This window comes from Gymnoscopelus microlampas (assembly GCF_963454915.1).
Source record: "Gymnoscopelus microlampas genome assembly, chromosome: 21".
In the NCBI taxonomy this organism is placed as follows: Eukaryota; Metazoa; Chordata; class Actinopteri; order Myctophiformes; family Myctophidae; genus Gymnoscopelus; species Gymnoscopelus microlampas.
Genome location: NC_139958.1, coordinates 23,736,851 through 23,751,257, shown reverse-complemented (window position 1 = coordinate 23,751,257; position 14,407 = coordinate 23,736,851). Strand labels below are relative to the sequence as shown.

General features: G+C 40.1%; 1 protein-coding gene across 2 annotated transcripts; it reads right to left on the bottom strand.

Annotated features, from left to right (window-relative positions):
* Window positions 1–670: 670 nt before the first annotated feature.
* On the bottom strand, window positions 671–13,234 carry mat2aa (methionine adenosyltransferase 2Aa; the record flags this gene model as incomplete). Of its 2 annotated transcripts, XM_084047938.1 has the most annotated exons (9): window positions 12,915–13,234; window positions 10,717–10,794; window positions 9,386–9,508; window positions 9,154–9,266; window positions 7,619–7,762; window positions 5,899–6,117; window positions 5,306–5,488; window positions 5,044–5,177; window positions 671–4,490 (listed from the first exon to the last, which is right to left on the bottom strand). In XM_084047938.1, exons 1-9 carry the CDS (start codon window positions 13,003–13,005, stop codon window positions 4,388–4,390), a joined length of 1,188 nt encoding a protein of 395 aa, XP_083904064.1. In that variant the 5' UTR covers window positions 13,006–13,234. The 2 variants fall into 2 exon arrangements, with proteins under 2 accessions (XP_083904064.1, XP_083904065.1); XM_084047939.1 differs by lacking the exon at window positions 671–4,490 and having other exon boundaries at window positions 5,040–5,177.
* Between the last annotated feature and the right edge of the window lie 1,173 nt (window positions 13,235–14,407).

The window sequence follows — 14,407 nt, the reverse complement described above, 5'->3', positions numbered from 1 at the left end:
GCATACGGCTGGAGAAACCCTTCCCAAGAAATTACTGTTACTTTTGTTGCTTACAAAAATTGCCAGTATTGAGTGAAGGGAGTAAATAAACGTAATGGTGGGTTGCTTTTAAGCCTATAACATGTAGCACTAAATTAAGGTAAGTGATATATTTGTTAACGTTTTTTTGTTAAAGGTGAAAGCATTATATTCTGATAGTAATCATTGCTATAGTGTTCAGTAACAGGAGTCTCCCCATCTCTTTATAAACAGAAAATACATTTTCACTCAGGTGTGTTGCAAATTTTCAGCCAATCAGGAGAGGGTACCCATTTATCAGCTTAAATTATATGCATTATATCCTGTGGCTGGAGTAGGACCACTACTGGCTCACAAGTACTGCCTGAAGGTCAAAATTCTATTTCCCCCTTGAGCAAGCAGGTGTGCTCCATTAGTTCAGAGGTAGAAATTTTAGCACTCACTTGGGGGACCAGGGTTCAAATCGGTAGGAAATTAAAGTTAGAGCTTTAACAGAAGAGATTTGATAGTGATTCTGAGCTACGTCAGTTCACTGCACTGTAGAGACTGCTAGGAATTGTATACAATAAAATTCACTCCTTTTTGAAGGGTAGCAAAGATATCTTGGTGGCTGCCATACAGAATGTGTGATGCCACAGAGGAGATGAGACAATTAGGGGGTATAATATTTATTCAAATACTGACCAGGCAGGGCAGCAATTCAAGTTAAAAACATTTTGAGATGTGGACATGGTGCTCAGAAGTAACACAGGGTCACAGCTACTGTAGACATTACAACAGGTGCAGAAATGTGGAAATTGTCAGGAGGAAAACTTATGTCCAACCCTTTCCAGAAAATGGAAGGAATATGTTGTCCAATGGAATCGATTGTAGTTATTTAGTCACAAGCTCTCAGACTGAATGCTTTCACTTTACTTTTTGTTTTTTGGGAAAATGGCAAAAATAGCAGATCTACAAGATCACAACATGTCGCCTCACAGTGCATTGTGAGCTTATAGATTGGCTATTTTTCTACTTGTGCGATACTGTACTATGTGGGGCATTAATTTGCAAAAAAAACAAAAAGTTGAGATATGGAGATACAAGGTTTCAGCCCGAGAGCAACGAAATGGGAGAGTGAAGGCAAGGGACAGGGCAAGGGGCAGCACATTAGAAAAGGCACTTTTACTTCACTATCCTGACAGAAAAGCACTTCCAAAAATGGAAAAACAAAACCATCTTCTCCTCAAAGGCCCACATGAGAGCATGTAAACAGGCTGGTTTCTCTGTACAACACCAGACAAATATTTGCTTTCATCTGTGAGCAAGTGGGAGGATTCAAATTGGGCGGTGGTGGTGGTGGGGGCAGGGGTGTTAGGATTGGGGGGGTGCACACTTTTGGAAGTCTAGTCATCAGATCAGATTGTCATTACATCTTCAGTCTGGGGGCATGCTTTCAGCTCCACCCTGTGGCAGTGACCTGAAGTTTTTCTGTACAACACTCCAGGAACCACAAGGTGATGCACAGCTGTCTACAAAATCTTTGCTTCCTTGTGTCAGTCCGGCCGAGGCTAATCTTGCGAACCGAGGCTAACCTTTATGAATTCATAATCTCAGATCCACCGTTCCGCCAGCCCTCCATATTTGGGAAAGACTGACATCATGGATATGTCAGCGATTCATGGACAAGCCATACTTTTATTAGACCAGTGGTTCTCAAACGTTTTTAATTTCAAGGACACCCACAACACTCCGGGTTACAGAACTATAAGGAACCCTGAGGGTCCATTGACTCCACTTTGAGAACCCCTGAAATAGACCCAGTTTGTTTTTCCCCTCTGCATACAGACCACTTCTCCACCCTATTATGTATTCCACATGATTGGGCAAATGATCCCACCTCTATGTGTGTTTTTAGAAGGCACAGGACATACAGGAATTCACACATTAGCCTATATGAATTCAATATAACAATTCCCATGGCAACCTAATTCCATACAATAACAGAACATATCATTGTACACATATATTGGCTACAGCTACTGTACATCCTCTTACATTATTCAGCTTAAACACAAGTCGTATATTCATTGTCGTACAACAAATGACTAAACTTGCCGGTCTTACAAGCTCACACCGCATCACAATGCGGTGTGATCAGCTTTTTTCACTACATTTGAAAAATGTTGTTCAAAATAGGTACACCTGGGTTAATGTGGTTAAGTAAAAGCCTACATCATTGGGCATGGAAATAAGGTCAATGATTTTGTCCCAAGCCCATCTCTTACGCCAGCTGCTGAGTCACAGAATTGCCTGTTATAACGAAGAACATCTCAAGGTGTTTCCCATAACAGTGGAATACATAAATAAGCAGACAAATGCTCTCAATTATATCAGATATGTTGTTCAGATTTAAAAGGAAAAAAAGAATGAACACAGACTGTAGACTGTACACTCTTCACATTCTTTTTTCTAGTCTTGGTGAGCAGATTGTGAAAGAGGATTTTATGCCATCAGAGTGAAGGGTGGATAGGACGGAAGTCAAATCGCTCCATCTGACTTTGGCAACTCAATACAAAAGGTTTCCACGGACTATGGCTGCACACCGTTTTCATAGGTGGTGAGTCTCTCTCCCAACGCAAACTGGTCAAGGCAGATGGCTGCCCACCTACAGTAGAGCCAGGTTCTGTTCAAGGGTTCTTCCCATTAAAAAGGGAGATTTTCCTTGCTGCCGCCGCCCAGTGCTTGATCATGGGGAAATTGTTGAGAGTATGGTTCTTGACCAGCTCTTTATGTAAAATATCATGAGATAACATTTGTCGTTATAAATGAAGTGGTCTTAACTTGATGAAACTGACTGGCACAGGGGTTCTCAAAGATGTCGTTCCTCACCCGTTAGCATGTATAAGGTCCCAAAAAGGTGCCAAACTTAAAAAACCTTCATATTGTTTTCAAGCGAAATCTTCATAGGGTAAAGGCAGCCCCTGCCCAGGAGCGACTGAGACTGAAGACGGATTTATACTTTGTTGCACAACTGTTGCTAGCTTGGAAATCAGTTACTTTCAATGACAACACCATTGTGCATTCAAGTATAAATTAGGCTAGAGCTTCTCAGACTGTAGGTATAACCAGAGTCACTATCACTGTTCTAGGAGGGGGAGTGCCTTGCCTTTACCTTGGTCAGAAGTAGACAAATTAAAGTACATCCGGTACATTCACGCTGAATCTTAACCAACAAAATAAATAACTGCTAGAAGGTAAGAATGATTTGATTGTGCAACCCAGCAGAAACACAAGATCATTAGCAGCTTCTGACTTCTCTGTAACACGTCAGAAAACTTGGTCTGGAGGGACAGCACAATTTCTAAATGACTTGACGTTATATTTTCCTTGTAAAGAGTTTGCTCAACCACTTAAGCCCTATACACTCCGACGAATACTGAAAATAGCCGATCTACAAACTTGTGAGCTTGAATATCTGCTATTGTCACTATTTTTGAAACATTTTGCCTATAAATCATTAATCACGTCCAAAATAAGGTTGAAAGCGGTTAAATTAACTGGCTTATATCATGCTTTCAGACGAATCCAAAATATTCAAACAGGCTAGGTTCATATCCCATTATGAGCAGTGACTTAAAGCAAACTGCAACCATATTTGTGCCACAAAGGTCTCCAGGGGAAGATGGGATCAGGGTTGTGGGGACAGAGCTGACATTTCTTTGATGGCAAGGCATCTTTGACATTTCTTTGATGGCAAGGCATCTTTGACACAAGAAAGTCAATGAGAAACTTGACAGCGGAGTTCATTTATAGGTGAGTGCAAACCATTAAAAGAAAGCAACAGAATGTCTCTTGTCAGGCATTTCAAAATACTGTTTACCATATAACTCATTAATGTTAGGAAGTTTATAGCCTACAATCTACCTAGTATAACATTTTCCATAACTTACTATAAGTTTAATACAAATCGTGTAGTTGTTAGTTGTTGCATATGCAAAGTACATTTGCGCATATGTGGAATTCATCCTCTGAATGTATCCACCCTGACTATTAGGTTGCAGGGGCAACGGAAAGAAAAGTACATCGAAGTACTGATTGAGGCCAAGAATAGAGAAAAGAAAAAAATACACACAATGCTTAAAAAACAGCACGGCCGAAATAAGCATGTGTTGATGACGGCACATTCCCCATTTTTGGCACCTGAAATTCTGTTGCTTTCTCTTAAAGGATGAGGGCAGTACTGGTGGAGGAGGGGCAGGGGCGGGAGTAGACATATCTCTATATGAGAGGCACGGGGGGACAGTACAGGAAAATGGAGGAACATACTCTCCTACTAGGCATGCCGGTTTCTCTGCAGTACACCTACAGAGACACCTGGATGTAGGGTTCAGTATTTGAGCTTCTTGGGCATCTCCCAGGGAAAGTCCTCTCGGCCAAAGTGACCATATGCTGCTGTGCGCTGGTAGATGGGCTTCTTCAGATCAAGCTCCCTAGGACACACAGAATGGAATTAACATAAATGTGTGACATTAAAAGCAACTTCTAAAAGCATAGGCTGGCCTGGATTTAAGGTGCTGTAAGTGATATTCGTGCTGAATATGAGTGAATATGAATGAAAATGAGTGCTAAATAGCTCTATAGTCCCATAGAAATCCTTGATATAGAGTGTTCGTTCAGTAACAGTTTGCCATCTCTCCAACTCTTTAGTAAACAGAAAGTAATGTTTTTGTTTGGGATACCAATTTTATCCAATCAGGAGAGAGAAGTCATACAGCACACAGGATAAACAAGTGAAATTGGAAGTGATGAAACAAATTAATGATCAGACAAATTTGGAACTGTAACACAAGCTGACAAATGATCTTTGTGTGGTTCTCTCTCCTGATTGGATGACATTTGTAACCCATCTGAAAATATTTACTAAAGAGCTTGAGAAACGGAAATCCTGGTTACTGAACAAACACCCTACAGCAATGATTACTATTGGAACAACGTTTAAACAATAAACCTATAGAACAACAACCTCATGACCGCATATGTTACCTGACAATAACCCCAGGACGGAGGTCAAAGTTCTTCTTCACAATGTCCAGCAGCTCCCTCTCACTCATCTGCGAAGTCCCGTAGTGGAAGATAGAGATGGAGAGTGGGTGGGAAACACCAATGGCATAGGCCACCTAAAGGATAGTTTATCCATAAAACAGAACAAAATTTGTCAAGCAAACACAAGAAAATGCATGCGCTGACGGCATCACAAAGTCAAAGTATCGGCTGAAAACAGAGGCTTCTCAACGGTCCTCCTCACCTGGACTAGAACACGCTTACAGAGCCCAGCCTTCACCAGAGACTTGGCCACCCAGCGGGCAGCATAGGCAGCAGAGCGGTCCACTTTAGTATAGTCCTTGCCAGAGAAAGCTCCTCCCCCATGGGCCCCCCACCCCCCATAGGTATCCACAATGATCTTACGACCTGTTAGACCAGCATCACCCTGCGGGAGAAAAAACATGTTTTTTGCTAGGATATGGCTTAGGCTGAGGATTTAAAATTGCATGCAGGCCGTTTCACACTGAAATATACTTCAGGAGAACTCAAAACACTGATATACACGATAGCTTTGGGCAGTTAGACATACATTACTGTGATAAGATCAGATGTTATACTATGTCTTGTAGCAGAGTGGCTCAAAGCCTCTGCCTAAAAACCACAAGCCTAATATCTCCCCCAGTCAAGGGGGATTCCCTTTAAGCTAGTGGTAAAGAGGACTGAATTTAACGTCCCTTCCCGTGCGGGAAGGGACATTTTCATGGTGAATTGTGACACAGGACAATGAAGAGTGAGAGGAAACCATGGACCTTGCCCTTATGTAGTCGACATATACGTGACTGGCCCAGTTCTCACCTGTGGGCCTCCAATAACAAAACGACCACTGGGCTGCAGGTGGTAAATGGTGTCATCATCGAGGTACACGCTGGGAACTACAGCCTTGACCACTTGTTCCTTCAGGGAGTTGCGCATTTCATCCAGGCATATAATCTCGTCATGCTGCACAGACACCACGATGGTGTGCACCCGCATTGGCAGCATGGCACCACGGTCCTGTTTGTACTGAACGGTCACCTGAGAGACAATAGAGAAAGTGATGTGGGTTTATGAACTAAATAGATTTCACGGAATATAATGCAGTTGGGCAAATGGCAAACAATTATCTACACAACAAGAAAAGTGTGCTCCTCGGAGCACAGATCCGCAAACTTTGGTCAAAGCCACTTGGAATGGAATCTGAAAAATCTAACTCATACCGTACATCTTGAACACATGACCCCAGAGATAATGTGTATCGATTTGTGTGAGTTTTGGACAAAATCTGTAGGAGTGGTAGAAAAAAAGTGTTTTGAAGAAAACACAGTGTGGCAGAAAATGTAATCTGGCACACTATAAATTGCGTCATGATCCAAGGAATCCAGGGAATAAAGGATGTTGATTGTATGACCTACGGTCTAAGGTTATTATAGGCCAAAACGTGAAGTGGGCTGTTGTGGCGCCACCATGAGGAGATTTGAAAAAATTGGGATGGAGATTCTTCCTTGGTTTAGTGGAAATGTGCAGGCAAAGTTTCCAAGCAATCAGGCGCTGGGCCACCTCCACAAACCTTGGAAGCCAATCATAGCCAGTCGCAATGGAATATGAGAAATGTGACAGATATGCCTCGATCACATGACTACAGATATAATGTGTACTAATTTGGGTGAGGTTTGGACAAAATAGCTGTTATAGCACCACAATGAGGCCAACTTGAAAAATGTAGGGTGGCAGTTCTCCCTTGGCCTAGTGAGGATGTGCGTGCGTGGCAATCATGGCAATCGGATGCTGCGTTCATGATTTGAGGCATTTTCTACAAAACGGGCCACTCCTGCAAACTTTGGTAGCTAATCTTAGTCAATCAGGATGAAATATGAACAATCCGTCAGATCCGTCTTGATCACATGACTATATAGATAATGTGTAGCGATTTGCGTGATGTTTGGACAAAATCTGTAAAGTAATATGAAAAAAATTGTTTGGCAAAAATCTGCCTATTTAAAATGTGTCTGGCGCTATAACAGGCCAATGTGAAAAATAGACCAGCTCATGCCGGTGGTCTAGCTTGAACTTGTCTATGACTCACTGTACTTGAAATTGTCAAATATTTTCCAGTTTTATTTTTAAGTTTTTACCATTTTACAGTCAATTTCAGTACGGTATGAAAATCTATTTGCAACAACTTGAAAATCACTAGAGATTGAAATATATAATCAAACACCCTGGCCTAAATTATATTGCCCCATTATTTTATTCAAAGTTACGTTAATTACATTTTAATGCATATTGATTTCAAAGCTCAAAACAGTCCCTGGAGATTTTTTTTAAGCTAGCATCAACTCAATAATGCAATTAGTTCCTCTAAAAATGAAACATTTAATGGCAAAATGATGTAGGTTTATGTACAATATATGGCAGAAACGAGTGTTTAGACTTAGAGTAAACAATTGCATCTAACAAAGGATCAATTCCTTTGTTAGAGGAATTGATCCTTTAACAAAGTGATTCGTAGGAAGGGATGTATATGTATTTGCCTTACCTGAGTTTTGGAGTCTGGTCGAAGCCATGGCAGCGTTCCATTACGCCGTAGCTCCGCCATCTTGGCATTGAGCTTGTGAGCCAGGACGATGGTAAGAGGCATGCACTCCTCAGTCTCATCAGTGGCATAGCCAAACATCAGACCCTTTCACAGATATGCAATAGACCAGTCACAAACTGTATTAAGACGAATTAAGCCAGACCCTATATACTATAACAATGAACTGAGATTTTACCTTTAACCACTTTAACCCTAGCATCACTATTTTGGGTGTATCATAAGGGTTTTTGAAAATTCTTTGAAAATAGCACATCTACAAGCTAAAACATTCTCATTTACAGTAACATTACTTCAGTCTACAACCCCCTTTCTAGCCAGCTATGTGACATGTGTGTATTGTTTTGTTAAGTTGTGAATTGCAACATTATTTGTGGGCCATTAACTACCAATATGCCTCTCTTTTGGAACTGTGAAATATTGTGCAATTGAAATGGCCTGCATGGAAAAAGCCTATCTGGCTGACTGAGGCAGAACAGCGTGACCCAATGCCAGCACTAATGAGACTACTTTTGCTGCTAGGTATGTAGATAGTGGTCAGCTAACGTAAAACAAGATAAAACTCAGCACTCTGTTATAACATTTTCTACAGGACCAGCTAGCCATTTCAAGTCAAAATATATGAATGTTAGTCATCTAACCAAAAAAAAGCGAATGTCCTTGGGTGATTTTGCCATCCACAAAGAGTGTATGAACACGGTTCTCAAAATGCGTGTACAGGAGAGTAAATAGCAGCTGCGCAAATGAGACAAAAGGGGCTCCCACTCAACGTTGCTATGACATTTTTATTATAAACATTTAGTGCATGCGTTCTATTTAACATCTGTCACCCATCACCCTCACACGCCCTCTGGGAGAAAAAAAGCTCTTTGGATCTTGGCAATTTACAAATCATTCACCGAAGAGTTGTTTTCATCCCTGATTGTATGTACAGTACATGGGTTGGGGTGTTGTGAGCATGCAGACAGAGTGTGTGTGTTCGCAGAGCAACTGTGCATGATACACAGCCCAATCGGCTAATGAGCCATAGGAAGGACCGTGAAGGCTGATTCATACTTTGTGGTACGACGGTGTTGCTCGCCGAAATAGCAGATCTACAAGATTGTGAGATTGTAGATCTTCCTTTATCGGCTTGATTTAAATTAAGGATAACGTTATGGTTGTGACTATCCTTTCGTGTCATGCTGAATATTATTGTTGTTAAATTACCAACCGACCGACTTATTTGGGATCTAACCCCGGTTCTCTTATGGCAGCAGGACTAGTAACCTGGAAGTTCAGTCAGTCTTAAAAATGAATCTATATGTTACATTTCAAGGTGAATTAATGCTTTTCTGTTGTCAGAGAGAGAGAGCACAAGGGAATGTTGACTATAATAGGCTGGCACCTTATGGTCCAGCAAAAATAAATGACAGCCCCTTTTCTTACTTAGTGCGAGACAAATACATGCAAATATTGAAGACTAAGGCCCCTCAAACCTGGTCACCAGCCCCCACGTCCTCCTCCTTGCGGTCCAGGTGAACGCCCTGAGCAATATCAGGGGACTGCTGCTCCAAAGCCACCAGCACATTACAGGTCTTATAATCAAAGCCTGCAGGATGAGAGAGATCAATTCTCAGCTAAATGTTTCCCCACTGTCAAACAGTGCCATTGCATAAATGCGCCTTTGCCATTATAACAGCCATTGCCAAGCAAGCACCCATATAGTACCTTTGGAAGAGTCATCGTAGCCAATGTGCTTGATCGTTTCCCTAACAATCTTTTGGTAGTCGACGTTAGCCCGGGAGGTGACCTCTCCTGCCAGCAGGATCATCCCCGTCTTAGCTACAGTCTCTGAGGAGACAAACACACACAGTGGAACAGGCCTGAAAATAAGTTTTGTTTTTAACCACAGGAAGGTGACGATTAGGAAAACAATATAAAATATGATTTAAGAAGGCGTTAGGTGTCCAGGTGGAGTGGAGATTGAACTTCACATATTGTACGTTAAAATGACACTCGACTCCTTGGTTTTAAGCTTTAAATTTATTGACAAGAGTGCTAACAAAATGTGGGATAAGAATCTTTATTGTAATCTTTATTTTATCTGCAAGGTACGATACATGTCCCTTCCCGGCACCCAAATCCTTGAACTCAGGGCTTCAGTACAGGAATGTGATTGGAGGGTTTCCAGGTTTTGGATACAGAATGTTCATTCATTCAATAGAAGCTGGAACTATTTTGTAAAGACTGCTGTAAGCTGCAACCTACATGATTTAAACACCCTACCCCGTAATCCATTAGGTGCAGGTGCTTTACTAGGTTTAATTCTAGCTAGGCTGGCTGCTACATATGCCTCTGTCAGTACAATTACCATTAGTGATCAGGAATTACCGTGATCAGTGGTGTTAGTGAATAAATCCTAGATATCATTATCATTAAAGCGCTTATTAAATTAAATTATAATTATACATTAGCAAAATACAGTGGGACAGTACAGTTTTTTCCCCTCCTAACCCATCATAACATTGAATCCATTTCAGGCTTCCCTGGCATTAGCAGCACAAAACAGACTCTCTAACTGTCGTTTATATTTCATCCTGTTCCAACACATCTCATTTCTAGTCTGCTCAGGGGTTTTTGACAGAAAATGTAAAATTACAAACATGTACTTGCCCAAAAACTGTGAGCATAAGCCCTATATTTGAGTTGTAGTTATTATGAAAGTTGATAAAGAAGGAAGAGGCCGCACAGCTCGAGGCCACAATGCAATATTTATTTAAAACACAGTCAGAAACCAATGTTTTGACAGGATAAGTCTCCTCAGGAGTTTTTGACAGAAAAAGAAAAATGACAAACATGTACAAATACTACTGTACCTTATGTGGCAAAAAAAAGTTAACTCTAGCTCATTCAAATGCAATACCAATAAAACTGATAAATATTACTATCAATGACAAAAGTCATAAGGAAGTAACACATGTTGGATGTAAAGTATTCCTTTATGTAAAATATGCATTGAGTTTAGGGGAGGTTCTCAGCTTATAAATTCACATCCTTACCACATGCCACTTTGGCATCAGGGTCCTGTTTGAGGTGGGCATCAAGCACAGCATCACTTATTTGGTCACAAATCTTATCTGTGAAGGAAAGGAAAAGAAGGTTCAATGAATGCACTTCATCACAGGTTGAGGAAGAGCTATTATGGACCACCTGAATGGACTCCTCATACATTACCAGGGGTTGACACTAAGGTCTCAGAGCCACTTGTAATGTTCTACTTGCGCAAAGGTCATGCCCAATTGCCCGAAAAGTAAATCGTCCATTATAAATGTAAAATGTGTGCTTATTGACGCAATTAATGTTAAATCCAATCGATAACTGCAGAGTGGCGCCAGTCACATAATTGAAAAGATACACATTTCAGTGATTCTTCTGCAAAACTATTGTTAAACTATCTATCTTAAGGAATGTAACACAGAATTATCTAACTTCATGATCTTTTTCCATGACTACAAGAATGTTTTGCTTGTGAGTTTCGTAACAAATCCTTGGCCAATGTAAGCTTCCATCAAGATAATATACAGATTACTGTAAAATACAGTGATGTGGTTGCAGCAGTGAAGGATCAGTCAGCACAGCATTTCATTGTGTTCCAAACAGTAGAGGGGAAACACTGCTACACAGGTCTTGTTGTCAACTTCAAATACAGCTTAATCATGATTCATGTTGAAATACATGTGTAATTTATATTAGAAAGTTATTCAACATTTCATTTTTGAAGAGGCAACCGGAAGTCTTACATTGTTTTATTTTCTCACCTGACACACTGCTGCAGCAGCTGCTACTCAATAAATGATGCAATGCCGGCAACCAGTGTTGCCATGTCTGCTTATTATAAGCTACTATTGTTTGTTTTTTATTCTTTTTTTCAAATAAACCAATACTTCTCAAATATTTTCATGTAATTTGTCCCGACCCTAACCCCCATCTGAAAACGTTTTGTGCCAGGGAGCCCCCTACCAGATTTGTGTTAGACAATTTGTATTCCAAAAATGTCTTTCAAGACATTTTGAAAATAGCAGATCTACAAGCTCACAGATGTATAAAGTATATAGGTTGAAAGTGATCATATTTTCAAATTACCAGTCGCTTCTTTTGGGCTTGTTTTCCTAGAACTGAGTGCTTATTTCTCTTATACAACCTGGCAACACTGGTCGGCAACTGTTTGCTACTGTTACAGTACCCGGCTAATAACACCAGGATAACATTAATAACAACCTCAGTCTGGACTGGACACAATTAATTGTCAAATGTGGCCTCCTGCAAGCTTCCACTAGACCACCATTTAATATATACAATTATTTAAATATAAGATTATGGTCCATTTCAGAAATGCAGCTATAATTGACATTACCATAACAACAACAGTAGTACTTCGTCGTCGTACGGCGGTGCCGCGCGCCAAAAGTAGCAGACCTACAAGCTCACGACAAGTTGCACGCGCGATGCGTTGTGGGCTTGTCTATCAGCTGTTTTCGGCGCAAGAAACCGTCATTCTTTACGTTGACAATCGGCCACGCGTGGCCGAGCTTGAAGGAACGTGGTGGTTGTTAGTTAGCCTTAAATATTAGCATCAACCCCCTGAAGGAAGACATTTGAATGCAATAATAGCATGATTTGTACGAATCAATTATCATGAGTACTATTGTGAGTGGCCTGTAGATATTATTACATAACTGCCAAAGAATGTCGATAGCAGTTTTGTAATGTTTAAAATTAGATGAGAGCAAATTATTAAAGTATTAAACATCTTTAGCCTTGAATCAAGACGATCATAGGTGTATTTTATCGATGTTGCTTCTTTTATCTTTATATCTACGTCCGAAAGTCAAAGTCAGACTTTATGAAATAAATCTTAGTTTTGATCCAAGGCTAAAACATCTTAATGTGTGTACTAGAGACCATACTGTAAAAAGGTAGAGAGACACTGGTGTAACCACTTGTAACCCATTTTTGGGCATGTCATTGCAGGCAAAAATTGACAATCTTTCCAAAAAAATTGATTTACTTTTTAGTACTGCTATTTTTAAGATTTTTGAATAGGACTGAAGGCATGCACTGTCTGCAGGGGCAGGCTATTAACAACATGATGCCACAACATGACCTTGCTGCTGCTGCTGCTGCTGCTGCAAAAAAGCCCAGCATGTTCGCTCTACTCTCCAGAAAACTGACATGACATCAGATCATATTAACTCACCTGGATGTCCCTCTCCGACCGACTCAGATGTAAAGAGAAAACAGCCTTCATCAATGAGAGAGTTATGGAAACCGTTCAACTGGCCGTTCATTTTAAAAGAGCTTTGAAAACACTCGAGATAGCAAACTAGCTTTTAGATCATGCAGTCTGTGGTGGTTCTTGTTCTTTCCGATGTATTTGGCGAGTTATCAAAACCGGCCAAGTCTCTTACCGACAATAAACAATTAAAGCGATAGATTTCGTTTCTAATACCAAGAGGGTTGAAGGTTCACCAGCTTAAATAGTAAGAGACACTACAAGGACCTGTTTTGGCGAGTGGTCCCAAATCCGTGTCTTTATCGATTTAGCCAATGAATGAAGACCATGTGGTATGAAAGGGGAGGGCTCTCGTTAGACTGGGAACAATTCTTGTTGCTGATACAGTCTAGATGTAGACTGGATACGGAAATCATGCTTGCTTGCATGTATGTGCGTCTGCAAATGACCGGATACAGTAGGCGGGCTCTAGCATAGATATCTATGGGCTCTAGCGCGGATCACTCTAAATAATGCGGAATAGAAACCAGGCTTCATACACATAGTGTGGAAAGTGACCAATGACGAAGGACCCCCTGGCTGGTGTAACTGTAATGATAAGTTACTTTTGTTTGATTGATACAAAGATGTACCCGGCCTCTGCTGCTGCTTTCATTTGGATAGAAGAAACAAAACAAAACAAAAATATATATTATCAGAGGGGGAAAAACATTGATTGTTACAAGATCTAATATGTTAGAATTTCTAATGAAATTGGGAAAGCAACCTCATTCAGACCAACTTTCTTTGGTGACTTTTCAAGAACTCTGAGTGCGCATTAAATGTAATGTCATAGCCTAGGCCTACATAGATATACTGTAGGCTATGTTATGGCTACTGTAGTCCTACATGACAAAACAACTGGAAAACCTTCTTGCCAAGTCAGTTGTGTTGTGTGACTGTCCCATTTAATGCCAAATGAATTGTCTCATTAAGGTTCTATTTAATTAATTAACATTTATCTCGAAATGTAGGCACTAGGTAGAGCCTAACTAAAACTGTGAGCATAATCCCTATATTTGAGTTGTGGTAGAAGAAGGAGGCTCCTCAGGGGTCTTTGACAGGTACAAACATGTACAAAATACTATTTTATGTGGCAAACAAGTAAACTCTAGCTCATTTACATGCAATACCAATGAAACTATATATATATATATATATATATATATATATATATGTGTGTGTGTGTGTGTGTGTGTGTGTGTGTGTGTGTGTGTGTGTGTGTGTGGTTACATAACATATATAAATATATATATATATATATATATATATATATATATATATATATATATATATATATATATATATATATATATATATATATATATATATATATATATATATATATATATATCTTAGTTAGGCCCTACCTACATTTCGAGATGTTAATGTTAATTTATTAAATTGAAACTTAATGA